At 46.7% G+C, this 25829-nt stretch overlaps 1 protein-coding gene across 1 annotated transcript in view; it reads left to right on the forward strand.

The window, feature by feature from the left end:
• Window positions 1-25829, forward strand: part of COL22A1 (collagen type XXII alpha 1 chain) — a 272600-nt gene that overhangs the window by 208745 nt on the left and 38026 nt on the right. Inside the window, exons 46-51 of the mRNA XM_027773278.1 lie at window positions 265-318; window positions 10959-11012; window positions 13378-13431; window positions 17882-17935; window positions 23510-23563; window positions 25710-25763. Coding sequence (XP_027629079.1) covers window positions 265-318; window positions 10959-11012; window positions 13378-13431; window positions 17882-17935; window positions 23510-23563; window positions 25710-25763 — 324 coding nt within the window. The remainder of the gene's footprint in view (window positions 1-264; window positions 319-10958; window positions 11013-13377; window positions 13432-17881; window positions 17936-23509; window positions 23564-25709; window positions 25764-25829) is intronic.

Below are 25829 nucleotides of genomic sequence, written 5' to 3' on the forward strand. Positions count from 1 at the left end.
GGGCCCGGGGCGCCCTGGGGACTGGCTCCCCCGCCAGCTTACGGCTCCGTAGTGGGTACACTCAGGGTTGCCCAGCCACAGGCATGTCACCACCTGTCCGGCAAACTGAGGGCAAGAGATGGTGTGGACATGGGAAACCCCGTGGAAATCAGTGGGTGACGTGTGAGCCTGATGGCTTGGTGAGGACTCTGGGTGTGGGCCCTAGAGACTTATTCTTGTTTTTACTTTCCTTTTTTTCCTTTTTCTCTCGTTTCCCTGCTACAGGGAGATGCTGGGCCACAAGGCCTCCCAGGACCCCCAGGAGTTGCTGGACCCCAGGTCAGTGGGACCCCTAAACGTCTGTGTGTGTCTGTTCTGTTGCCCTTGCTCATCTCTGGTCAGTGTGCGGAAGAGTGATGGACAATGTGCATGGGAGTATCTGGACTAGTATGTGGTCTATTCATGCTAAGGCATATAAATAAACTTTAATAAAACATGAAAATTAAGGAGTGAAAGCAAACAAGACAGAGGCGGCCAGTGTACGGAGACAGTGGCTTCGACATCGGAAACCGTGTTGCACGTCTCATCAGGGCACCGGCTGTCTCAGTGACCTTGGGCAGGTCTGTTCACCAGGTGCTCAGGAACAGATCCCTGAGTGCTGGAACTGCGAGGTGCGCCGGGAGCTGGCCTCTGCGCCTCTTACAGGTTACACCTGAGCTTACAGGTCAGATGCTCGCACTTCTCACTTCAATGTTTACAGTGTCAAGATGTACCATGATTATCTGTAAATTTTAAAATGTAAAAAAAAAAAAAAAAGCGATCGAATTAAAAATATAATAAACAACAATGTTAGGGATTGCTGGAGTGGAGCCATACAAGGAACTTCAGAAAAGGTCATGGAAGATGCATATTAGTAAAAAAAATCTCTGCATGGATTTTAAAAATATTTTTGTACCAAAGTAAACTTGTACTTCATTTCAAATCCCCACAAACTCAGAAATCTTGTATAATGCATAAAAAGAACTTGGCACTCTATGTCCAAACAAGGTAAGGAAGTGCTTCCTGAGTGCAAGCGAGCATTACTGTTCTCGTGTGTGTGATGGGCACCCCTCTGCAGTGGGCGGCATCGCCCTGTTTCACAGCCAGGGGCCAGTCGGGGGGAAGCCGGACCTGTCCCGCAGGCCCACAGGATAGGCAGAGCTTCATGTCCAGGCACGTGCTCTGGGGCAGTGGCTGTGCCCACGGTTGGTGAGCGTGCTCAGCTCTGACAGACTGCATGTGAGCACGGGGGCAGGAAGGTGCAGGGAAGCCCAGCCCCTCTGGCCACCATGGGTGCTTCCTGGGGGTGTTCTTCTTGCCCCTCTGTGGCCTCCCCCTCTCCCCACACTTGTGTCTCTCCCTATGGCCTGGTGGGACATAGCATGGCTCATTGATGGGAAAGGTGGCATAAAATTGTCACTAGTTCAGGGCCCAGGAGCCAGACCATTGGGGTCAGAATCCCATCTCAACTCTGTGATCTATGGATAGTTTCTTAACCTCTCTGTCCTCCCTTGTTCTAAAATAAATTAGAGATTATAGGGGCAGTGACCTTCCAGGCTCATCACCATGACAACTGCAAGCCATTCGCTCCCATCAGTCCCTGGAACATGTGAGCCCTCAGTCAGTGCCAGCTCCGAGGTCACGGCATCCAGAATTAGGGTGAGGAGTTGGCATGAAATGTCAGAGGGCGCCAAAACAAAGAAAAGCAATTCTTTGGTGCAGTGATTCTTAAATTTTTAAATTCAATGAGATTGATATGAGGAACATAATAAAAATTTTAAATGAAGACAGAACCCAGCCTGTTAAGGAACTCAAATCATAAGAGAAAAAAAAGTGATTGAATTAAAAGCTAATAAACAACTGGGCATAAAGCATGCCCGTGCCCTGTGAGCCCAACAGCAGACATGAGTGTGATGAGTGGCGCTCAGCCTCATCAGCACGTGCAAAGCAAGGAGGGTGGGCGGCTCCTGCTGCGAAGGTCTGGTCTCCCCAAGGAGCCCCCCTCCCATGCATTTTAAGGGCAGAATTAAGTGTGGGAGTCCCAGGTGCATGTTCAAATCAATGATTCATTCAAGAGGGCAAGATCATCTCACGGGCTTTCTTGATTATAGGGGCCTCGGGTAATCAATTCCTAGTCTGGAAGGGAGTGACCATCAGCTTCGAGTCTGTGTGCTTACAGCCAGCAGTTTCCATCCTGCAAAATATCTTAAGAATTTAAGTTAAAACCTTATCTTTCCTTCAAGTGGGAAATGTGAATATATGCTCTGACTCATGGCCCATGTTGCCTTATTACATGAGGTCCTTGCATTCCAAGCAGTTTAGAAAGACGCTTTCAGTTCAGCCCTTACTGATTTTCACTGGGGCACCTTTCCATTTTTCTTCAGCAGAAGGTGGAGCTGAGGGGCTCCTGCTCATTTTCACATGCTCCATTTGAACAGCCTCTCTTCCTTACCACCGCCCGAGTCCAGCAGAGCCATAGCGTTGTGTGTATTTACATTCTGATATTTTGTTCATCTTGGGTTGCTTTAGATTTTGACCTTTTAATATACTGCTGTTGGAATGTCACTCTTCTAAGTTACTGAGCTTTCTAGTACCCAAAGAGGATGCTTCATTTGCTTTATCCTGGGCCCAGCTATTATTATTACTGTTAAAAAGCAAGCAAACAAAAAATATTGTGGTGTGACAGCAAAGCACCAGACCTGTGATATACCAGGATGGAAAACATCCAGGTCTCCCAGGCTCGGGATGGCAGGTTAGGACATCCAGCCTTCCTGAGGCATGAATTTGGGGAGGACATTAGAGGGTTTTGACTTGGCCAGTACTCAGCCTTGGAGCTGCAGATATCGGGTCTCAGTGCAGATGGAAAAGAGAGTTTCTCTGGGGCAGTGTTAGGTTGAAAGATACAAAGAAATTGTAGCATCATCTATGCTACAATATGTGTTGTCCTCCCTTCTGGGGGTGACCAGTTTGCCTACATTTCTTGCCTAGAAGACTTCTGGGGCCTGTCATTTCAGCTCATCCTTAAGTAACCTTTGCTGTCAACTGGCTGGCTGCTGGGCGTAGCCTCTGCTGAGGGAGAATTGCCTTTATTCAAAGAAACAAAAGCAAATCAATTAAATAAGGAGTTTCCTCCACTGAACATGGATTGTTTCCTCTGTCACCCTACCCTGCTTGAAGTAATAATGTTTTGGGACAATGACTCTGCCTTTGTTCCTTTATAATCCACTTCAAAGGAGGGCTTGCTTCTTTAAATATTCCCCAAAAAAGCCAAAGGAAGCTTCCATCCAGAAAAAGAGCAATAATTAGTGCTTCATCTGAAAGACTAGGTTCTAGCTTCCCCACTGGGGGGTTGGTGGTGACCTTGAGCAGTACCTGGGACTCTAGTCCACTCCCCATAGTGAATCCCAGCAGTGTTGAGGGCCGTGCACGGAGTGTTAGGGCCAGCTATCTGCTTTATGCTATCCCCTGCAGTGGGCAGCATGTTCCTGGGAGAGAGATACAGCCTCACTTTCCAGAGGAGGAAACCGGGTGTGGCCAGATTAAATGCCCGCTAGTAGGTGGCATATCCGAGGCTGATCTCTGCTAGCCAGCCTTCAGGACTCAGAGTTAGTGTCCTATTGTCCTCCCAGTAACGTTAACGCCGCCGCCAGCACCCCGGACAGCTCCCAGTGGAGAGCCCTGCTTCAGTCTTTTCTGGTGATGCCCCTGTGATGATTTCTTCTCTTCTCCTTATGAATTGTCCTTGATTTCTTTAATGTTGAAAAAAATATATAGAAAATTTGTAAGAGTAGTACAATGAACCCTTATATAATTTTCACTCTTTTTTTTAATACCAATTTTCAGGGGTTTTTAAAATTATTTTTTGTTTGCATTTTATCACTGAACACCTTTACGGTGTACAACATGGTTCTCTTGGTATGAATATGGTGCATATTAGCTAAGTCAGGATATTGCCATATACATTATCATCAACAGATAACTTTCCATTTTTGCACCTAGTCACTGTTTTATTTTGTCCCTGATCCCTCCTGCCCCGTTACCTACCCTTCCTGTACTATGTGCGATATCCAGTCAGCCTCCCTGCTATCACACCTTCCAGTATTTCAGTTTCTGCCATAGAGTGCAGACACTCGTTATGTATTAAGTGGGGACATACAGTGCAGGGAACTTAAGCAGCTAACCCGAAAAATAATAATCAATCCAGTTAAAACATGGGCAGATGGCTTCCTTTTGTCACCATGTATTGTTGGGAAAAATGAGTCACATAGGGGTAAAATATCCCTCTGAGAACTCACAGCTTTGACTTGGTTCTTGACTAGAAAGCTAAGCCGTTCTCTATGCTCTTCACTCACCCCACACCACTTTCCAGAGCACAGACAGGAAGGCCATTGCATTTCCTCTCTGCTCAACATCCCTTATCACATGGTATCTCTGCAGGACTTGTGGACATGAAGATGAATGTGTGCTCTGAAAGAGCTCCCCATGGCAGAGTAGCCATCCTCACAGTGAGCATCCTTGTATAGCCCAAGGCCCTGGGATGTCACTGACTGTGTTGCCAAGAAGCTTTGGCTCGTCTGTTTGCAACTGTGATGCACCATCTGGGAAGCAGCTTCCCCAAGGTTTATCTTGCAGATTAGCAGCTGCTCTCCCCGGGGATTGGGTCTGGGGAGGTTAACTCCATGGCCAGTCACAGAGTTCCATTCCAGGACTTCAAAACTACAGAAGATATTGAGGTTAGCAGACAGGATCTAGAGATCATGGCTGCTGTTGTGATTATGATCCATGTAGAAGGGATGAAAGAGCAAGACTAGTCACAGTGATGGTCCTGGGAGCGAGGATTTCTACAGAATTGCCTAGTAAAGCCAGTCTCATGTTAGAAATGATGATTATTCAGTCCCTTAGAGAAAGCATGTTTGTTCTTTATATGTTTACCAACCAGCTAATGGTAAAGGGAGCTTTCTGTGGAACTGAAGACACTTTTTTGAGCAGATGTCCTGGGTTGTAGGTTCTAGATGATTCTGGGAAGGCAGAGATAATACCTGTTGCTATTAGCACTGCCAGGAGGGACCCCAGGAATCCCACCCAGATCTATTTACTCCATAATTTCTGCAGGAGTTTTCTCTCTTCACCCATAGCTGCTCCAGTCCTAAAAGATTCTCACGAGGCATCCCCTTAAACAATTTCCTTCTAAGCCATGAGGTACAGAAAGGGTTCAGATATGGCCAAACCATCCAGACCTGATGCTGTGATGGAGGAGAGATTCAGCTGGCCTGGTGTGTCACACATACCACAGTCAGGCTAGACTGGAGGCCGTTGAGGGCGGTGGGCTTTGGAAGTCAATAACCTGCTGGACCTTTTGTTAGCTGCATGAATTTCACCTACTAATGATAGGGCTTGGCATTTTTTTTTTCTTCTCTGAATGTTGGGTCCCTCATTTTAAAAGAATGGTATAGCTTATCTCTCAAGGAAGATGTGAGGACAAAGCAAGAAGAAATTTATAAAACATAGCAAGTTGGAAGCATTTCATACTTGCAGCCTCTACAGGTCCTTATACTTCTTGTTCATTTGAGTTAATAATAACTACGGTAAGGGCCAGCAGGTGGAGCAGTAGTTGAAGCGCTGGACTCCCACGTGGCTGACTGTGGTTTGAGTCCCAGATCTGGCAGCTTGAAAATCACATTGGGCATGTGTGTGTGCATGCCCAAAATCCTGAGAGGAGAAATGGAGAAGGGATTGCAGCATGGTCATCTCCCATGGGGGGTGATTTCTCGCTTTCTGTCTCTCTGTCTCCCTCTGCCTCTCTGGCAAGCACACTTACCTTATATAAAACATCTCTCTCAGAAAAAAAAATAACTATAATGAATTGTCCCAAAGAGAGTAAATGACTCTAAGGAAACTGACACATGGGGCAAAGGGCATCCCATGAAGGCCACGGGCTAGAAAAGAGAAGAGTTCAGTTGTACCTTAAGGTGAATCAGGATTTTTCAAGCATCTGGGGATAAAGAGTTTTTAGAAGAGAACAGAAAAATTTCAAGGGCAGGGCTTGTTCTGAGAAAAGCAGACACTTACTAACTGGACAGAGTTGAGGCCCTGCCCTTAACATTTGTAGACTCCTCGAGAGAGGTCCCTGCTCAGCAGGTTCTAAAAGACCAACATCTGTAGAGCAACCCCTAGTGTGATTGTAATCTCTAAATAATTGTCACAAAATGTGCTTGATACATCATGGTGTTGGGAAAATATAAATTAAAGGAGAACAAAAATCTTCTTCCCACCCAGAAAACTTTCCTACAAAGGTAGAAGAGAAAGGTAACAATTTTATTATTAAATAAGCATTACACTAGAATGTGATGCATATCACAAACTTTTGGCTAAGCGATTGCAGTGACAAAAACCAACCTCATTCTTCTATACAGCCAAGCCCACACGGGCACCCATCAAATCCACTCCTCACAATAAAGAGTAACTCGTCCTTAAGAGGATTGGATAGCACCATTTTCCCACGTGTTCATCCTACATTCACCTGGAATTTGGGTGGCCATTTGTCTTAGCTAGTTGGCATTATCCAAAGGAAAAGTAAACTTCACAGCTCTGTAATGGGAGGCAGTTTTGCACCTTGGGGCCAGGCAGCTGGCCGAGTTAGGTATCTACCACCCCACAGGACTTGGGAGCTAGGGTTGCTCCTCCAGGCAGATTATGTTTGAAAAGATGGTTCCTTTAAGAAAGATGGTCTTGGGTGCCCGGGTGATAAAGCTAGCAAAATATTGATCTTTTAAAAGGAGTTATATATTCCAGAGACAGAAAAAGAGCTCACAGTGATGCATGTGTTTTAAGAAATGGGAGGAAAGCAACGTCTCTTTCATACTTTTTTATATTATTTTTAATCCAAAATAAAATACTTTATTACAGAATATTCTATCTGTAGCAGTAGCAGAGTGGCCTTGGTGACACAGCCTTACCATGACCGACATGCCAATGTTTCAGCTGTGGCTGCAGATGCCCAGAGTTTTGCAGATCCTTCCAGACTACTCAATTTAACAATTAAGACAAGGAGAATTAAGCCCTTAAAGTGGTTCCTCAATAAAAATCTGAAGATAGCTGACCTCCTGAGTTCTTAATCTCCCTTGAATAGCAACTCGGGGATTTTTATCTGTTCTACTGACAGCTGGACCTCCAGTGTGTAGCAGTGTGCCTGGCATGTGGTTGGTGTGGTCAGTGTGGTCAGGCAGGCTTCCTGGCTATACATCCTGTGACCTTGGCATAATGAAACCAGAGAGACGAGGCACTGTGGAAGAGAGAAATAGCCCAGAGAGTAACTTGGTTAGGGATACTTGATCATCAGACTGACCTTGGGTAGATGCCAGATCTTGCTTTTTTATTAGCTGTGTGACCACAGGTGAATGACTTAACCTGTCTGGCCTTCAGATTTCTCAGTGAACACTCTGATGGTAAGCCCTACCCCATAGAGTAGTCTTACTGCCTAAGTTAGATATCACAGACATGTTAAATACTTTTGCATCAGCTCAGAATATAAACAAAGCAACATATGAAGTAGAATCTCATGTGACAAGTCCTAGCTGAGTGCCCATCAAAGTAGAGGCTCTGCAAATGTCAGTCCTTTTTTCTGGAAGGAAATGAGTCAGGCTTGGGGGTGGCTGTGTTTGCTTTGATCCCCGACTGCAGTGGGGATCAGGAGACAGGGACAACTGTGGAGATCCTTAAGCTGCTGACATTTCCATTGTGCCAGATGAGTGTTGAAACCACTTCAGTCCCAGACTGGGGACCAGAATTTGAAAGGAAACCATTTACCTTTAAGGCAATTGTCCTAAATGTCAGGGAAATAGTGTGCTATTCTGTGTCACTTCTTTTCATTGATTACAAAGCAGCCTGCAGACAGTTTGTTGGCTTAATAGATTTAGAAACAGTAGAAATAATTGCATGCACAAATGTTGGAACAATTGCATTTCCCCTCTGAAGCCATGTTTTTTTCTCTAAACAGCGGGACTTGGTCCTCTATAGGCATTAGCGCACCTAACCCTCCCTGTAGACCCTGGAGTGGAGGAAGGGAGTGTTATTACATAGTCACCATCGGCAGTGGACTGATGTGAGGTAGAGAAGTCTGGATCAGAAGAGATTAAGCTTGATGTTTCAATAAGATACTTGTGGGGTCCTGAGCCCTCAGACGGATTCATTTAATTGATGAAAAAACTGAGACCGCAGAGGGGCATGATTGGCTTAAGGATACAAAGATAGGGATGGCAAGAATGGAGCCAGAGCCAAGATTGACTTATGGCCAAGGACCTACTTCACTGCATAGTGCATCCTCCTAAAGGACTGAAGTGGTTCTGTTTAATGACATTTTACTGAAACACATTTGTTAACACAGTAAATGCAGAGCCAAGATTGACTACAAATGAAAGATTGGAACCATGGAGTGTCACTTTCGGGGCTAGTCTGTGAAAGACACTTTTTGCAGGTTGCATATTCTGAGTGTATTGACGACCGTGCTCTTGGTGGTGAGTATGATCAGGATGATGACTGTGACGGTGTAGTCGACGATGGTGACGATGAGGTGTAGTCGACAATGGTGATGATGAGGGTGGTGTTGATGGTGATGATGAGGTGTAGTCGACGATGGTGATGATGAGGTGTAGTCGACGATGGTGATGATGAGGTGTAGTTGACAATGGTGATGATGAGGGTGGTGTTATATGATCGTGACGGTGTAGTCGACGATGGTGATGATGAGGGTGGTGTTGTATTCTCAGTGTATTGACGACCATGCTCTTGGTGGTGAGTATGATCAGGATGATGACTGTGATGATGTAGTCGACGATGGTGACGATGAGGTGTAGTTGACAATGGTGATGATGAGGGTGGTGGTATATGATCGTGATGGAGTAGTCCATGATGGTGATGATGAGGTGTAGTCGACGATGGTGATGATGAGGGTGGTGTTGTATTCTCAGTGTATTGATGACCATGCTCTCGGTGGTGAGTATGATCAGGATGATGACCATGATGGCGTAGTCGATGATGGTGATGATGAGGGTGGTGTTGTATTCTCAGTGTATTGATGACCATGCTCTCGGTGGTGAGTATGATCAGGATGATGACTATGACGGTGTAGTCGATGATGGTGACGACGAGGGTGGTGTTATATGATCATGACGGCGTAGTCGACGATGGTGATGATGAGGTGTAGTCGACGATGGTGATGATGAGGGTGGTGTTGTATTCTGAGTGTACTGACAACCATGCTCTCGGTGGTGAGTATGACCAGGATGATGACCGTGACGGCGTAGTCGACGATGGTGATGAGGGTGGTGTTGTATTCTGAGTGTATTGACGACCATGCTCTCGGTGGTAAGTATGATCAGGATGATGACCGTGACGGCGTAGTCGATGATGGTGATGATGAGGTGTATTCGACGATGCTGATGATGAGGGTGGTGTTGTATTCTCTGTTGTATTCTCAGTGTATTGATGACCATGCTCTCGGTGGTGAGTATGACCAGGATGATGACCGTGACGGCGTAGTCGACGATGGTGATGATGAGGTGTATTCGACGATGCTGATGATGAGGGTGGTGTTGTATTCTGAGTGTACTGACGACCATGCTCTCGGTGGTAAGTATGATCAGGATGATGACCGTGACGGCGTAGTCGACGATGGTGATGATGAGGTGTAGTCAACGATGGTGATGGCAGTGGTGGTGGTGAGGAGGAGGTTGATGATGGCAGTTATTGTTATTATTCCCATCTTACAATTCAGGAAACAGGGAGTTGAAGCACTTTGCCCAATGACACACAGATAGTAAATGACACAGGATTCAAATGCAAGCTAATAAAAATAGTAATTGTAACTAAAACCTAATTGAGCTCTTGCTGCATTCATAGCTCTGTGCTTAATGTTTTATCTGATTTTATTCTGCCAATATTTCATGGGGTAGGCGTCATTATTTTCTCCTTTTTAGACCAGAATAAACAAGCAAAACCCCCTACGATGCTGAGTTTAAGTGAAACTCCACAGCCCACAGCTAAAAGGCAAGGAGGAGAATGCACGTGTGGAGGGTCTTCCTTCAAAGCCCTGTAGGTAGGGCCGCCTCACGCTCCATCTTCTCAACTCTCCTCTCCTCACTCCTGCCCCAAAGGCCCACAGACACCATCAGTTCTGCCTCGTCTTCTCAGCCCTCTTACTCCTCATTACACCCTGTTTGCCTTGTGACTGATCACCCTTTCTTTATCTGGCCCTTCTAGCCCTCACAGCCACCCCACTGCAGCCACAGCTAAGGCCCAGGGCAATTGTACATCCTTGAAGGTGCCCACAACCATCCCAGACTCAGGAGCTGACATACTAGGCACTCAGAGAATTGGCCTGCCTGCCTCCCCAGCCCCCTTTCCCAATGCTCCCTAGGGTGCCCGCAATCCCACTTGATTATGTAACAACAATGTTTTAGCCAGACCACGTCTCTGTCTCTTGCCACCATGCCTGACCTATGGCCAGACCTCAGTAAGAGATTGTTAAAGAATGAAGAAATGGGCGAGTGAATGCATCGATCTTTCCTTCCTTCCTTTCTTCCCTTCTCCCACATTAATTTCCTTCCTCCCTTCCTTCCTTCCTTTCTTTCTTTCTTTCTTTCTTTCTTTCTTTCTTTCTTTCTTTCTTCCTTCCTTCCTTCCTTCCTTCCTTCCTTCCTTCCTTCCTTTCTTCCTTCCTTTCTTCCTTTCTTTCTTCCTTTCTTTCTTCCTTTCTTCTTTCTTCCTTCTTTCTTTCTCTTCTTTTCTTTCTTTCTTTCTTCTTTGTTTCTTGCTGTCTTTCTTTTCCTTTTCTTTTTTCTTTTTCTTTCTTCCTCTTTCTTTTCTCCCTTCCTCCCCCTTTCTTTTTTCATTTTGCAAGTAGCTATAGAAAAATTTTCAGTGACTTTTCTTTTTTCCCCTAGGGAAGTAAAGGAGAACCTGGTGCAGACGGAGAGGTTGGACAGAAAGGTGATCAGGTAAAAACCACCTATAATGTACCATTAGTTCTGAAGAAAGATTGCTATTCCTCTTGGGTAGATTCCATTCTGCTATCTGCTGTATTCCTTCTTTCTTCTTTGCCTGCAAAAGGATTTTTTAAAAATTACAATTTCATGGTTTCCATCTTGATATCTCTAGTTCATGTTCATCCTCCCTTCTCCCCCTGTCATCTGGGGAGCCCGCCCTCTCTTTTCATTTCATTTTCTGTTTTGGACTGATTACCTCTCCTTGTTCACTGAACTAGTGTGTCTTATGTAGAAATGCTCCCTCTTTCTTCACCTCGTGTCCCGAGGACCTGTCCCGTGACTCCCATGGTGCTAACTGAAATTGCTTCCCGTTGTCCCGTGCTCGGGCAGTGCCCCGCAGGCCAGCGAACCAGTTCTGATGCATGAGAGACGGTGCCAGTGAGGACGCGCTGCCCTCTGCGTGGACCTGAGCACTGAACCGCCACGTCTTCTCTGTCCAGTGCTGCCAGCTGCCTGGCTCAGCCTGACTAGTGTCCCTGTGACTAAGCGGCTCTTGTGCCTCCATGCAGCGGCTGCCGTGGTGCTCCCTCGTCCCTTTCTCTCCCTCTCACAGCTCATCTCCTCTGCCTCTCACGGGCAGTGCTGTGTAAAGCAGCCCCACGTCAGGCACTGTGGTGGGCTCCAGCGTGCAGAGTGAGGGATGGGCCGGTTCCCACCCGCAGACTTGCCCTTTACTGAGTGAGGCACTTAGCAAGTCACCCACAGGCAGCCAGATAAGAGGTCTGATAGGACCCTCGGCTGAAGTTCCTTCTGTGTTTGGAAAGATGAAATATATTTGGATTATGTATATAAGAGTGACTTGTCAACGTGATGAACTCTATGCTGAATGTTAGAGCCCGTGTCTTCCCATGGCAGCGTGTGGAGGGTTCATTCGGTTGTATGACAGTGGAGTGTAAGAGCAGTGTCAGCGGGCATGTGCTGCACTGTAACTCCCTTGGCTTACTCCGCAGTACACGGTAATTTCCTCTGCACGTGGGGAAGTGAGTCTTCCTTAACATAACTGACATTACCATAGCATGGCTGCCCTAATTCTGTTAGTCAGATTATATATATGTGTCTGTGTGTGTGTGTGTTGTCTTTTGGTATTGCTCCATCAACAATCAAGATCCTTACATCAAATCATGTATGTTCATATAATCCGTGCACATTCTCATATACATCAAATCTTCTCCTGATTACTTATACAATACAATGTAGCTAATACAATGTAGATGTAATGTAAATAGCTGTTATGCTGTATTATTTTTTATGTGTTTATTTTTTTCTTGAACATTTTTGATCTGTCTTGATTTGTAAATGAAATGGTTGAATCTGCAGATGTAGAGTATGGAGGTGGGATGATACATATATACACATATGCAGGTTAAGTGTCCCTAATCCAGAAAGCTGAAACCTGATATGTTCCAGAATCCCAAGTGTTCAGAGCATCAACATGACACCACAGCTAGGAACAATCTGACCTCATGTGACAGGTTGTAGCTGAAGTACTGAGATACAAAAATACTGGAGGGAATGACCTTCAGGCTATGTGGATAAGAGGCATGAATAACTTCTCTGTGTATTTGGGTTCTAGCCCCAAGATATCTCTTTATCTGTATATGCAGATATTTCAAAATAAAATAGAATCTGAAATCCCAAGCATTTCAGGACATTTAGGATACTCAGTAAGGGATAATCTACCTATGTGTGTGCGTGTGTGTGTGTACACTTGTGTGAATGTGTGAGTGTGCCTATACACGTATGTGCGTGTGTGTGTGCATGTGTGAGTGCACATGCACATTTATTTTTTATTAATGGGTATTTCAAACATATTGACAAGTTAGAGAGTATAATATAACAAGTCCCGGGCCCAGCACACACCGCTGTCACGGCCACTCTGGTTCTCAGTCACACCCTCAGCCACCGTTCCCACCACAGTTTGGTGAAGCGTCCCCGTTTTGTAAGCACTGTCTGTGGCTTGTCAGCCTGCAGAAGCATTAGTGCTATGTAAATAGAGGTCATTTCTGTGGTCCGTATCTTTAACCCAGATTGTTAGTGAAATTAGAAGGCAGAGGGTGAATATGAATATATGAATATGAATATATATATAAATATGAATATATATATAAATATATATATCATGTTTTGTATGCTGTGATGATGTTCAGTGAATAAATGTAAACTAAAACAAAATAAAAATAAATAAATATATAAATAAATAAATAAATAAAAGAAATTAGAAGATGATTCTTGGATTACTATCTGAAGTTTGATATTTACACAAAATGTAAAGCTTTCTATGAGCTGGTTTTCAGAAAGGCTTCTCTTGTTTTCCTAGGGTCATCCCGGAGTTCCAGGTTTCATGGGGCCCCCCGGCAACCCTGGGCCACCAGTAAGTAAACGTCTTGACTTCTCTCCTCTCTTGGCTGTGCCACTTGAGCACATTCTTACACTGCAGATGGAATCACACGGGGTCGCGCTCTTACCACAGAGGACGGGCTGACACCCAGAAGGCACCCTGGGATGGGGACGGTGGGTCCCAGAGGCACCCAGGGCACGTGCAGAGGCACCTGGTGGCCTCGGTAGAGCAAGCAGAATGGAGCTGGAACAGGTGGGAAGCTGCCATGTCAAGGCTGGGGTCTCAACTGAAGCACGTGGAAACTAAGGGAAGTAAGAGGAGTGTTTCCCTTTTTCGAGGAACCTGTCCCATGGTGAGAAGCCCTGGGAAGGAAAGCGTGTCTCATAAGCCCAGATTTCCTGAATTCTTTTTCTTTTGGAGAGATTTTTGCTATAGGGCATGTGTGCTAGCCAGCCAGACAGAGAGAGACAGAGAGACAGAAAGCGAGAAATCACCCGCTAGGGCGGATGGCCACACCACAATCCCTTCTCCTCCATTCTCCTCTCGGATCTTAGGCATGCATGCACACACGCCCGGTGTGAGGTTCACGCCACCAGGTCCGGAACACAAACCGCGGTCGACTACGTGGGATTCCAGCAACATAGCCATTACGCTAACTGCTTGTCCCCTGCATTTATTCTAATCAATAACAATAGTACTGACCCCAGCTGGTATTATTCACTTGTACTATTCAGTATTTTTAACCGTCCATTCATTATTATTTGAAGGCACTTGCTGCCTTTAAGCTCCGTGGACTGCCATTACTGTCATCTAGCTTGTCCTCATGGCCCCTGCGCACACCTCCTCTTCCTCTGGTAGTGGCTGTGTCGATGAAGACCCTTCTTAGCGTCTCTCTCCCTTCAGTCTGGGCTGCCCGCATATCAGTCATAATGTGTCCCTAGTCAAAGTCCACTGCCCTGGCAGCCTATGTGTCCATCGTGAGTAGCCATGGCAACAAGAGGTGGGAACCAGTGTCCCTGCGAAGCCCAAGATCGGTTTCCCATGGCTATCCATGAGGCCTGATCTCACACACGTTGATGGCTAAGAGGTCACTGAAGTAGACAGCAGAGAGTCCTAAGTAGTGAAAAAGAGGCTCAGTGAAGAGCATGAACTTGAAATTAGGAAATTAAGCTTGCTCTTTTTTAAAAAACAACTTCTAATTGTGACTACGTGTAATTATTAGAATAAATCAGACTGTGTTAAATGTGGTTCTTTCAATAAAACCATATAAAGCACAAAACAACATTTTTCATTGCATAATTGACTCTTATAGCAAACCCATAAGGTAAATTATCCACAGTACTAAAAACTGTCTTTGAATTTCAGAAAGCCTACCTTAATTCTTTGATATTCAACCCATTTTTCTCCCAAGTGCCTTTGATGTTAATATCCTTTATAATTTCTCAGTCTCAATTCTTAGCTGGTCTGTCTCTGCCTTGCTTCCATTAGCGAAGACCTTGTACAGGAATGATCGGTTTGCTCTCATTTAACTTCACAGAATTCTGTAATTCTTCCAAGATTTGCAGTTTCACTTGGTAAATTACTTGGTAAATTGTATTTGCATATGATATTGACTTTTGTAGCATCTTACCATCAGCAAAAAGAAAAAAATACTGATAAAGATGGTGATAGACCAGGTAGTGGGGAGAGGCATTAGTGTTGAGCAAGTAGGGACATTTAAGAGGGGGCTACATTAACTAAAAACAGTTTATTTAGGGGCCAGCACGTGGCGTAGTGGTTGTATCACTGGACTGCCAGATGGCTGACTGCAGTTCAAGTCCCAGATCCAGTGGTTTAAATCTCATGCTGGGCACATGTGTGTGCATGCCCAAGATCCCAGGAGGGGAATGGAGGAGAAGAGATTGCAGTAGGGCAGGGCCATTCTTCCTGGGGGCTGGTTTCTCACTTTTCCTCTCACTGTCTCTGTCTCTTTCTTTGTGGAGAGCATACATACTCCAAAGCAGAAAAAAAAAATAAATGAACAACTCTAAAACAAAATAGTTTATTCACAGGTAATTTTATATCCTGGTGCCTTTTCCTTCCTTGTGGAACCTAAGAGCTAAAGGACTTGGATATCGAATATGGGGTTAAACCCCATGCCCCTTCCCCCCTGGAGGTTCCAAAGCTTGTAGCACACTCTAGTATAGACAGGGTGCTCCTCTCCGTTGGAATTCACGGTGACCTGGGACTCTGTGACGGTGGCGGGAAATAGCTCCCAGCTTTTCATTCTCACGCTGGGTGATAAAGCTGAGGCTCAGAAGCAGTCCCAGTCAGCAGCCAGCTTGCCTGCCCCCCCGCCGATCAATGCTGGCGGCTCCCTGGCAGGTGTTTAGTGAGCCTCTCTTTTGTGTCCTGCTGGGTGCTGCCCACAGCCTGGAGAATGGCTGCTGAGTCAGCCCTGCCCAGGGCAGCAGCCATCATGCAGAAGCAGCTCGGGTGCAGGAGTGAATGCTTACGCACTGGTGTTTGGTTCGTTTCACTTTTGTTTCCACCAAGTGCTCATTGTTTGCCAGGCCCTGCCCAGGGAACCCAGGACATAGGTGTCAGGCAGGCAAGACTCTCCTGTGATTTATTTTCTAGCGCCCACTTGGCGTCCTTCTTCCTGTTCCCAGTCTGAGGAAGAGGACTTATTAGAATCCCAATGTAGCAAGTTTCCAGAGTCTAGGTCACCAGAAGCTTTTGCTGAGATTATGTGCAAAAGTCTGGATTGGAGTAGAAATCCCCCCCTCTTTTTTAAGAGAGATCTTTTTATAGGGTGCATGTACTCTCCAGAGAGACAGAGTGAGACAGAGAGACAAAGCAAGAAATCACCCCCAGAGGGGACAGCCATGCTGCAGTTCCTTCTCTTCCAGTCTCCTCTCTGGATTTTGGGCATGCACACACACACACGCCTGGTGTGAGTTTAAAGCCACCGGGTCTGGGACTCAAACTATGCCACCTACTTGTCCTAGAAACCCCATTATTACATTAGCTTCGGGCTGGATGTATAATTGTACCCTAAGCCTTAGGCTATTGTTTAAATGTTACCATTACTTCATGAACATTTACTGAACATTTACTGAGCCCCTACCTAATGGGGGAGGTAGAGGTGAGTCAGAATGACCCTGTCCCAGGAATCTCTCATAAGTGTAAATTAGGCTTATTGTCTATGCTTTATGGAATGTCTGAGATCCAACCCATGTGCCATTTCTTTATCCCCGAAGCTTGGTTAGCGCCTACTAGAATATGGACACTCGATATATGTAAAACAACTAAAGAAGGTATTGGGGGAACTTGCTGGCTTGTTCTCTCATATATAGTTAAAATATGCTGTGTCCCTGGTCTTGGGATGGACAGTGGATACCGCCCTTAGCATGTGCCTGGCATTGGGTAACTCCTTTTGTGTATTCACTTATTCAAATCTCTCAAATCCCATATGGAATAGGTGCCTTTTCTTCTCTGTTTTACGAAGGAATGAGATACCTATGGTCACGTGGCTAGTCAGTGGGGAAATGGTATCTGGACTAGGAATCTGACTCAACCAGAGCTCCTAGAGGTGGATGTGCAAAGTAAGGAACCACTCATTTCTCACGCAGTCGGCCCAGCCCCTAATTCATTAACGAGTTCAGGACGCATTGGTTATCCACTATATCCCAGGCAACATTTTAGTTCCCAGGAAAAAGAAAAAGAAAAATCCCTCACTTCAGAAGACAGGAAGAGTGTGGGAGGAGGGAGGCAGGCGATAAACAAATAAAAATCAGCAAATGCCAGAGATGCTGGCAAGAGCTAAGGGGAGGCAGACAGAAAGGGGACAGGCGGTAGCAGGGGTGGTGAGGTGCAGAGGCTTGCGATGTTGGGTCTGCAGGCCTGGAGTGTCTGACTGCGAAGCAGGTACCTGAGCGAAGTGAAAAAGGGGAGGGCACGGGCTCCTTGGGCACACAGGCACTTCACAGGCAGAGGGAGGAGCGTGAGCAGGAGCCTGGAGGCCCACGTCTGTGTGGGGCTCTTCGCTCTGGTTACTCCCTGGTGTCGGGCTCTTCTTCTGTTTATCCATCTGTGCATCTCTTTATCTCTAAGTTGATGCGAGTGATTGCCTTCCTAATCTTCTGGAAGGTAAACCCAACTGTTCATTCATAGCTTCCTGTCCCAAAATATTCCCTGATATTTTAGTAGCTGAAAGTGTCCACTTTGAAGTTGAGGCCATCTACCATTATCTTCGGATGGCTGGCTGGTTAATGCCTTGGCCCTTTCCGACATGTGTCTGCAGTTCTTCCAGCATCATTGTATTTCCAGAGGATGGCCCAGCTGATGGGGAAGACAAACACTCCTTTGAAATATTTATTGTTGGGGCAGCTGGGAGGGGGCACAGGTGCAAGATCTGTGTGTTGGGTCACGAGTGACGAGGAGGGCACTGTTGACCTCTGTCCAGGTGCACGGGAAACTGGCTTTCTGCTCTCTTTTTCAGGGAGCTGATGGGACTGCAGGGGCTGCTGGACCACCAGGAATTCAAGGACCCCCTGTAAGTTCCTCAGAAGACAGGATTTGTCTTCAGTCTGTCTATAGGCCTTTCCAGAACCCCAAGTGTTTGCTCATGTTGTCAGATCCTCTGTACCTCCTGTGGCTCACACTTTTTGAGGTTCTGTGTACTACTCTTGCAGGGAAGCTGCAGAAGGGGTCACTTTCTGTTGGAGCTTTGGTTACTTTGCCACAAAAATAAAGCATTGGATAAAATAACCTGGCAACGTGGCACTCCAGGATTAAGTTTACCAGGGCAAATAGGCCTTTGGTGTAGGCCAGTGTTACTATTCCCTGTCACATGGTCTCTGTTCTGAGCAGCAGCAGGGTGGAAAGGCTCAGAGCTGACCCACCATGAGCCTGAGGTATGTGCCGGGGGCAAGGCAGGAGGTAGCCATAGTTACCCAGATGTCCAGGAGAGGAGAGTGAAGTTCAGAAAGGAGCAGTCTCTGGTCCAGGCCTCGAAGCTACGATTGGTGGAGTCAGCCTTAGAATGCAAGGCTTTTATCTCAGAAAACTGTAGTTCCATCACTTCATGATGTTGCTAGAAACATTCTTGGTTTCAGTGCCATAAAGCAAAAGGTGAACTGCAGTTTAGTGGGAGTCACGCAGGAGCTGGGTCGGGCATTGCACGTGAAGGAAGGAGCCTAACAGACTGCTTCCACCCACTTAATTTTTCAGAGAGATTTTCGCTATAGGACATGTGTGCTCTCCAGAGAGACAGAAAGTGAGAAATCATCCCCAGGGGAGACGGTCACACCGCAAGGTCTCCTCCATTCTCCTCCCGGGATTTTGGGCATGCACGCACATGCACCCAGTGTGAGTTTTAAGCCACTGGGTCCAGGACTCAAACTGCGGTTGACTACGTAGGAGTCCAGTGCCATAACTATTACACCATCTGCTGGTCCCTCTCCCCACCATGTTAGAAAAGCCTGAATGATTATCTACATTTTATAAATGAGGAAAGCAGGGATTGGAGAAGTGAAATGACCAGTTGATGGGAGGAAACTGGTGGGCATAGCAAGCCTTGCCCCATTGGTCTGGGGAAAGGGAAATTAGTATTTTTTGATTGTGAATTGTCTCACTTTCTTATGACAACCCATGAGATGGAAATTATTCCTAACTTTTTACAGGATCTTAGAGTCAGCAGTTTTCCCAAATGGCATGGCATAAACCCTGGTCCATAGATATTTTTTTTTTATTTTTTTGGAGAGTTTTTGTTTGTTTGTTTGTTTTTTGTTTTTATTTGCTATAGGGTGTGTGAGCTCGCCAGAAAGACTGAGAGAAAGAGAGAGAAATCACCCCCCAGGGGGATGGCCACACCTCAATCCCTTCTCCTCCATTCTCCTCTCGTGATCTTGGGCACACATGTACATGTGCCCAGCGTGAATTTAAGCCACCAGTTTCTGGACTTGAGCTGCAGTCGGCTACATGGGAGTCCAGCAACATAGCCATTACACCATTTGCTGGTCCCTCACACAGTTCCTTTTAGGATTATCATCTGGTCAATCCTTTTGAGGCAGTTCACATAGAAGGCCCGAGATGAATAATATAAAGCATATTGCAACAGCTTTTTATTGAGACTCAGACAGCAAACAATTTCCCCAATGAAAACGAATGGACTGTTTGGCTGAGGAGAATAAGATGTGGAGCCCAGATGTAAAACCATTTCATTCCTAGGAATTAAGCTGCACTAAATAAGACCTTATTCTGTAAGGGACCCCTTGGAGAGGGTGGTCCTATACTGTTCCCTAACTATCAAACCTGGATACAGTGGAAGTTTTCTTTGCCCAAACAATGACTTTAGTAGTCACAAAAGAGAAAACATAAGTAATGTGGGCATAACGAAAAGACACATGTACACCTGAAACCTTTCCATTGTGTGTGTGTGTGTGTGTGTGTGTGTGTGTGTGTTTTGGAGTGGTTTTTTCACTGTAGGGCGCATGCGCTCGCCATACAGACAGAGAGAGACATAGAGACAGAAAGCGAGAAATCACCCCCCCAGGGGGGATGGTCACGCCGCAATCCCTTCTCTTCCATTCTCCTCTTGGGATCTTGGGCACGCACGCACACGCGCCCGGCGTGAGTTTTAAGCCACCGGGTCGGGGACGCGAACCGCAGTCGACTACGTGCGAGTCCAGCGACACAGCCATTACGCCAACTGCTGGTCCCTCCATTGTGTTTTAAAACAAAACATTAACTCTCTGTCAGTCTTTTTGACATATGATGAAGACTCTATTTTGATTTGGGATAATGATGGAGTTTCTCATTATTATTCTTGTAAAACAAATATTCACCCATCTGCTTTTTGTTGCTTCTTTTGAAAAGTGCTTTGAGACTCTGTGAAGCAGTGGAAACGGGCGTCCTGGACCACGAGATTTCTTCCTGATCTTTTATAGCTGTCTTATCCTACAGCCACCATTTAGATGTTAAGTGACTCGGTGTCATGAAATATTTTCAAAGCCCTAACTTAACTTGCATAAAAGGATATTTTCTTTTTCCACCTACAGTTCACTGAGTTAGTCAATAAGTACTTCAATTGTATAATTTTCTTTTTTTCATTTTTAAAAATGTTTATTATTTACATTTAATCACTCTACATCTTTTTCATAGCAAGTGAATGGTGCCAGCAGGTTAGCAGCAAGCACTGACTCCTCAGGCACCCTCATCTCACCTGTCAGGTAGAAGGAGCGGGTTATGGGACCAGCAGTTGGTGTAATGGCTATGTCGCTGGACTCCCATGTAGCCAACTGTGGTTTGAGTCCCAGACCTGGGACGTAAACTCACACCGGGCATGTGTGCATACGTGCTCAAGACCCCGAGAGAAGAATGGAGGAGAAGGGATTGCAGCATAGCCATTTCCCCTGGGGGGTGATTTCTCACTTTCTGTCTCTCTCTGTCTTTCTGGAGAGCACACGTGCCCTATAGCAGAAACGTCTCATAAAAGGAGCAGAGTTATGCCGCAGTGTGGCCACGAGGCATGGACTTCCAGAAAGGGAACAGGGACTGGTTTATCACGGGGTACATGAGTGAAGGTTGTTTCTGAGTCTCCAGAATTAGACTTAGAAATTACCTTAATTTCCAGTTTCTCTGCCAAGGGAATTATTTTCTCCTAAAAGGAAGTGTGCCTGTGGTGGCAAGAGCTGGACAGGGAGTCGAGGTGCCGAGTCAAGGTGTGGTTCTCGGCTGGGTCTCCACGTGCCTCTGTGTGACTGTACTTTCTTAACCTCGAGTGGAAGAGGTTGGGCTGGCACAGAGCTTGGCAGACTTTTGATATAAAGAGCCCAGTGGTGAAAGTTTTAGGCTCGTCAGCCATATGTAAGGTCTCTGTTGCAACTACTCTACTCTGTGGTGGTCAAAGTCGGCTGCAGGCAGTAGGAAAGGAAGCAGTGTGACCGTGCTCTGATAAAACATGTTTACAACACCTGGCAGAGAGCCCGCGTTGGCGAGCCAGCTCCAGATCTTAGTTTTATTTATTTATTTGGAGAAGTTTTTGCTATAGGGCATGTGCGCTCGCCAGACAGACAGAGAGAGACAGACAGAAAGCCAGAAATCACCCCCCAGGGGGGATGGTCACGCCGCAATCCCTTCTCCTCCATTCTCCTCTAGGGATCTTGGGCACGCACGCACACGCACCTGGTGTGAGTTTTAAGCCACCAGGTCCAAGACGCGAACCACGGTCAACTACATGGGAGTCCAGTGACATAGCCATTATACTAACTGCTGGTCCCAGATCCTAGTATTTCATACGAGCATCTTTGAAACACTGAGCATGCAGGAGGACATCCAGAAAGCTCTATTTTCAATACTAAATAAGTCCCTAAGGAGGGGCCAGCAGGTGGCATGACAGTCAAGGAGCTGCATTCCCACATGGCCAACCACAATTCGAGTCCTGGACCTGGCAGCTTGAAAGTCACTCTAAGCATGTGTGTATGTGTGTCCAAAACCCCAGAAAGAGAAGGAGGAGAAGGGATTACAGCCTGGCTATCCCTCCTGAGTGGTGATCTCTCACTTTCCTTCTCTGACTCTCTTTGGTAAGCACACATGCATACCCTGTGGCAAAACAAACAAACAAACAAAAAATATTAAAAATATCCCTAGTGAGAGTTGAATGCAAACATTCATGTTTGTCTCAGGTTGACAAAAAGTATGGACTTAATTTGTTTATGAGTTTGTAGGTGTTGGGACGTGGTGAGGGGTGAACACTGTTTCGTTGTGGTTCCAGTTTTGCTCTGGTGTAAGAGGCACTGTGTCTGGGCAGTCTCAAGTGCTATGCAACTTCGCGTTCTAGAGAGCTGGGCTGTGCCAGCTTGCTCTCAGTGCAAGTGCACAGACATAGCTTTCTGGTTTTTCTTTCTTTTTTTTTAATTAATAGTCCCTTCTCAACCGGAATATGTGGAGTGTTAATTCTCTTGAGAAAACATTTTAACAGACAAGAAAGAACTCAAAACAGTCTCTTCTTCATCAGCTTCCAAGGCTCTGTTAAAAACTCTAATATCTTAATCATGCATTGCTGATGGCTTTTATTTTCTTCCAGTTTGAAAGTAAAACTCAATTATTGAGTTTATATTAAGTTTGAGTAGTACTTAATAGAGCCAAGTATTTTCTGGGACCCAATTTGGACCATTTTTATATGACAACATATAAAGTCTGTATCAATCTGACATAAATATCTGTTTCAGTTTGTCCATTTGTTTTGATTTTGCTTTCCTTTCCAGGGGATAAAACCACCACCTTCACGTTGTTCCATGTTATGTGGCGTGGGCCTTCACGTTGTTCCATGTTATGTGGCGTGGGCCTTCACGTTGTTCCATGTTATGTGGCATGTGAGTCAGGATGTAAAGCCTGGCAGCTGTATCTTATCTCGCAAAGACACTGGTGGGAGATTATGAGCTGTCAGACACATGCAGAGACCCTCACAGTGGAGTCACAGGGTCGTGTGAAACTGCTCACTGTGATAGAAATGATGACACTGGTTACCTCCCTCCTGGTGATTCAGAAGGCCTGACTCACATTTGTATGCATCTTTGATGAAAAAATGGGAAATGAAGTACTGATTAATGCAATTTGGAGAACACTTTTTCAAAACACAGTCTTTTTTTGCACAAAAAAAAAACACTAGATGTGGCCATTGACAGTAAAAGGCTTAGGAACCTCTGAACAAAAGGATGAAAGTGGAAAGCCCGTTGGTTTGGGGTGTGGGCTTGTGAGAGGCCCTGTGTGCACGGACCTCTGGGTCCACAGTCATGCTAGGTGGGTCTCGGGGGATTTGCACACAAGTGCAGTTGGATCTGGACCTCAAGACCCAGCATCTTCCTCCCACCGGCTTCTCATGGCTTGTTCTCCCCAGGCTGGCGATGGCAGCAATGAGTCAGTGTGCATGGCCGGCGTGGTGCTCTTTGTCCTGGGCGACCTCACCGCTCTGCAAGGCACAGCCTGGAGGATGAGGTTGAGGCAGAAGTGCCCCTTGTCCTAGCCAAAGACGCATTCTCCCAGCTCTCAAGGGCGGTCTGAGACAGAAGTCTACTTCCAGAAAAGACAAGTATTTCATTGTATTTTCATGTCTTGGATCTTTCAGGGCAAAGAAGGTCCATCCGGCCCCCAAGGCCCCTCTGGAATACCTGGAATCCCAGTAAGTGGTATTTATTTTGAAATACAGGATATTTTTTGGACAAAAACTAGTAAACACAAATGTATTCCATCACTGTGAAGCAAGGCCTGTCCACTAGTGGAGTTTGGGGTAGGAAAGTAGAAGGGAAATGGACACTACCTTGGTTATTGGTCAAAGATGACTGGGTTTTTGATGGACTCAGTCTTAATCCTGTTCTTTTAAATGCATATATTGGTTGTTGCTTATTTATTTAAATAGTATTTTCCTTTTGCTCCCAGACACTCGAAACTCCTTGGCCTTTATCCAGCGAATCATTTCTGTTTAGATAAGCCTTCCTCTCCCTCTACTTGGGCAGTGAGACTCAAAATAGCTTTCCTGTATGTTGCACTCACCCTTCGGCAGAGTCTGTGATAATGCATGGCCCTCGCAGCGGCCCCATTCATCTGCCCACCCCCGAGGTCCCCACTAGGCATCACCTTCTCCTGGGACATGTCCTGAACCTCCTAGTGGGTTGGAGAGGGATGCATTGTAAGGCCACCTCTCACCTCCACCACGGCACCTGGGCTGTGTGGAGGACCACGAGTGCCCGTCAGTGTCCTCTCTGCCCTCGCTGCACCGTGCTGAGCACGTGTTTCCTAAATCCGGGATGACTGAAGGACAGGGTGGATGAGTCAGGCATGAGTGAGCAGCCCATGCCTGGCCCGGGCCAGCGTTCAAGGTTCTAGATGCAACCAGCTGTGGTTCCAGCTCTCAAGGAGCCTGCAGTTTCCTGGAGAAGCCAAGCAAGAAAGGACATAGCACATGATGCACACGTTGATGGGTGGGAGCAGAGGGCTGTGGCCCCCGGGGACAGACTGGGCAGGGACACCTCAACCCCCCGAGGGAGGCAACTCTTGGGAGTGTATTTGAGGTCAAGTTATTTGGGAGAAGATGTTCCAATGGGTCAGGAAGAAGGAATTCTGGGTAGAAGGAACGGCCTGCCAGAAGGCATGGCTGTTATCTACATGGAGATTAATGATTTCCTACACTCCTGCGAGGTTCTGGGAAGGAGGCAAGGCCCAGCAAACTTTGGGTAGCAAGGGCCAGCATTAGTTTCCTTGGAGTTAAACAACTCCCGCACCTGCTGGGGGCCAAGTCTTCGTACAAAGGTAGGAAAAGGAGGAGTCTGAGAAGCTGGACAGTTGCTCCGTAGCGCAGTGAGCAGGGGCAGCCTTTCTCTCCTGGAAAACCACATTCTCTTCTCAGGCATTCAGTGGGCCACTCTCCCCGCTCCTGGGGCAGGGAGCTGACCAGCCGGGAGGGGCTCGTAGCATCGTGGCAAGGAAGAAAGAGCGTCCCAGGCCTTCCTGTGACCCAATCATAGTCCTCCCCATTGTTCTCCGAGCCCCTCCCTCACGTGTCCTGCATGTTATTTTCATACATTTTATTTTATTAAAAGTTTTATTCCTAATGGGTACCTAATAATTGCACCTGTCTGTGGACTTCGGTGTGAGGTTTTGATGCAGTATTCGCTGCGTGATGATCAGGCCGGGGTAATTAGAATCCTGTCATCTCATCGCCGATCGTTTTTGTGAGCTGTCCTCTCCTCCAGCTCCCTTGAAAGGCACAGTGTGGAGTTACTAGCCGTCGCCCTACTGTGTGGTAGAGACCTGAGCTTGTTTTTGCCTGACCGACCTCGGCCCAGCTCCCCTCTGGTAACCCCTGTCCTACTCTCTCAGATTTTTAGATCAAATGTTTAGATTCCACCGGAGCGAGACCCTTGTGAGTTATTGGATTTCTTCCTCATGTTCGTGGGCACCTGCATCCCCTGCTCCATCCATCACCATGTTCAGCTCAGGAGGCCCAGAGACGAGGCCTGCTGGGCCTAAGTCTGGCTTCAGGGTAGGGCTCAGAGGGGCTCCTTTCCCTCAGCAGCCACTGACATGACGCGGGTGCAGAGTGCTTTGCCTTTTCACTCCGGGCCGCTTCCTGCAGCTCAGCCTCTGCACCAGCACCTCCGCGCAGAGGGACACCCGGGAGAGCAGACCCCTTCCGGCCGTCGACATGCCCGCGTGGCTGCCCCTGTGAGCACAGCCTGGAGCCAGGCAGGCAGGCTCGGGGGAGCGGCATCCGTGTTTCCCCATCCTCATCTCCCTGACCCAGTCACCGACCTGAGTTTCTCTCACAGGGAGAAGAAGGCAAAGAGGGCAGAGGTGGGAAGCCGGGACCTCCGGGAGAGCCGGTAAGGGGTTCCAAACTTCTCGGTCCCCCGAAAGGGCACCTGGGGCAAAGCATGTGAAGCGAAGTG

Source organism: Tupaia chinensis, unplaced genomic scaffold (assembly GCF_000334495.1).
Source record: "Tupaia chinensis unplaced genomic scaffold, TupChi_1.0 Scaffold000335_1, whole genome shotgun sequence".
Classification (NCBI taxonomy): Eukaryota; Metazoa; Chordata; class Mammalia; order Scandentia; family Tupaiidae; genus Tupaia; species Tupaia belangeri.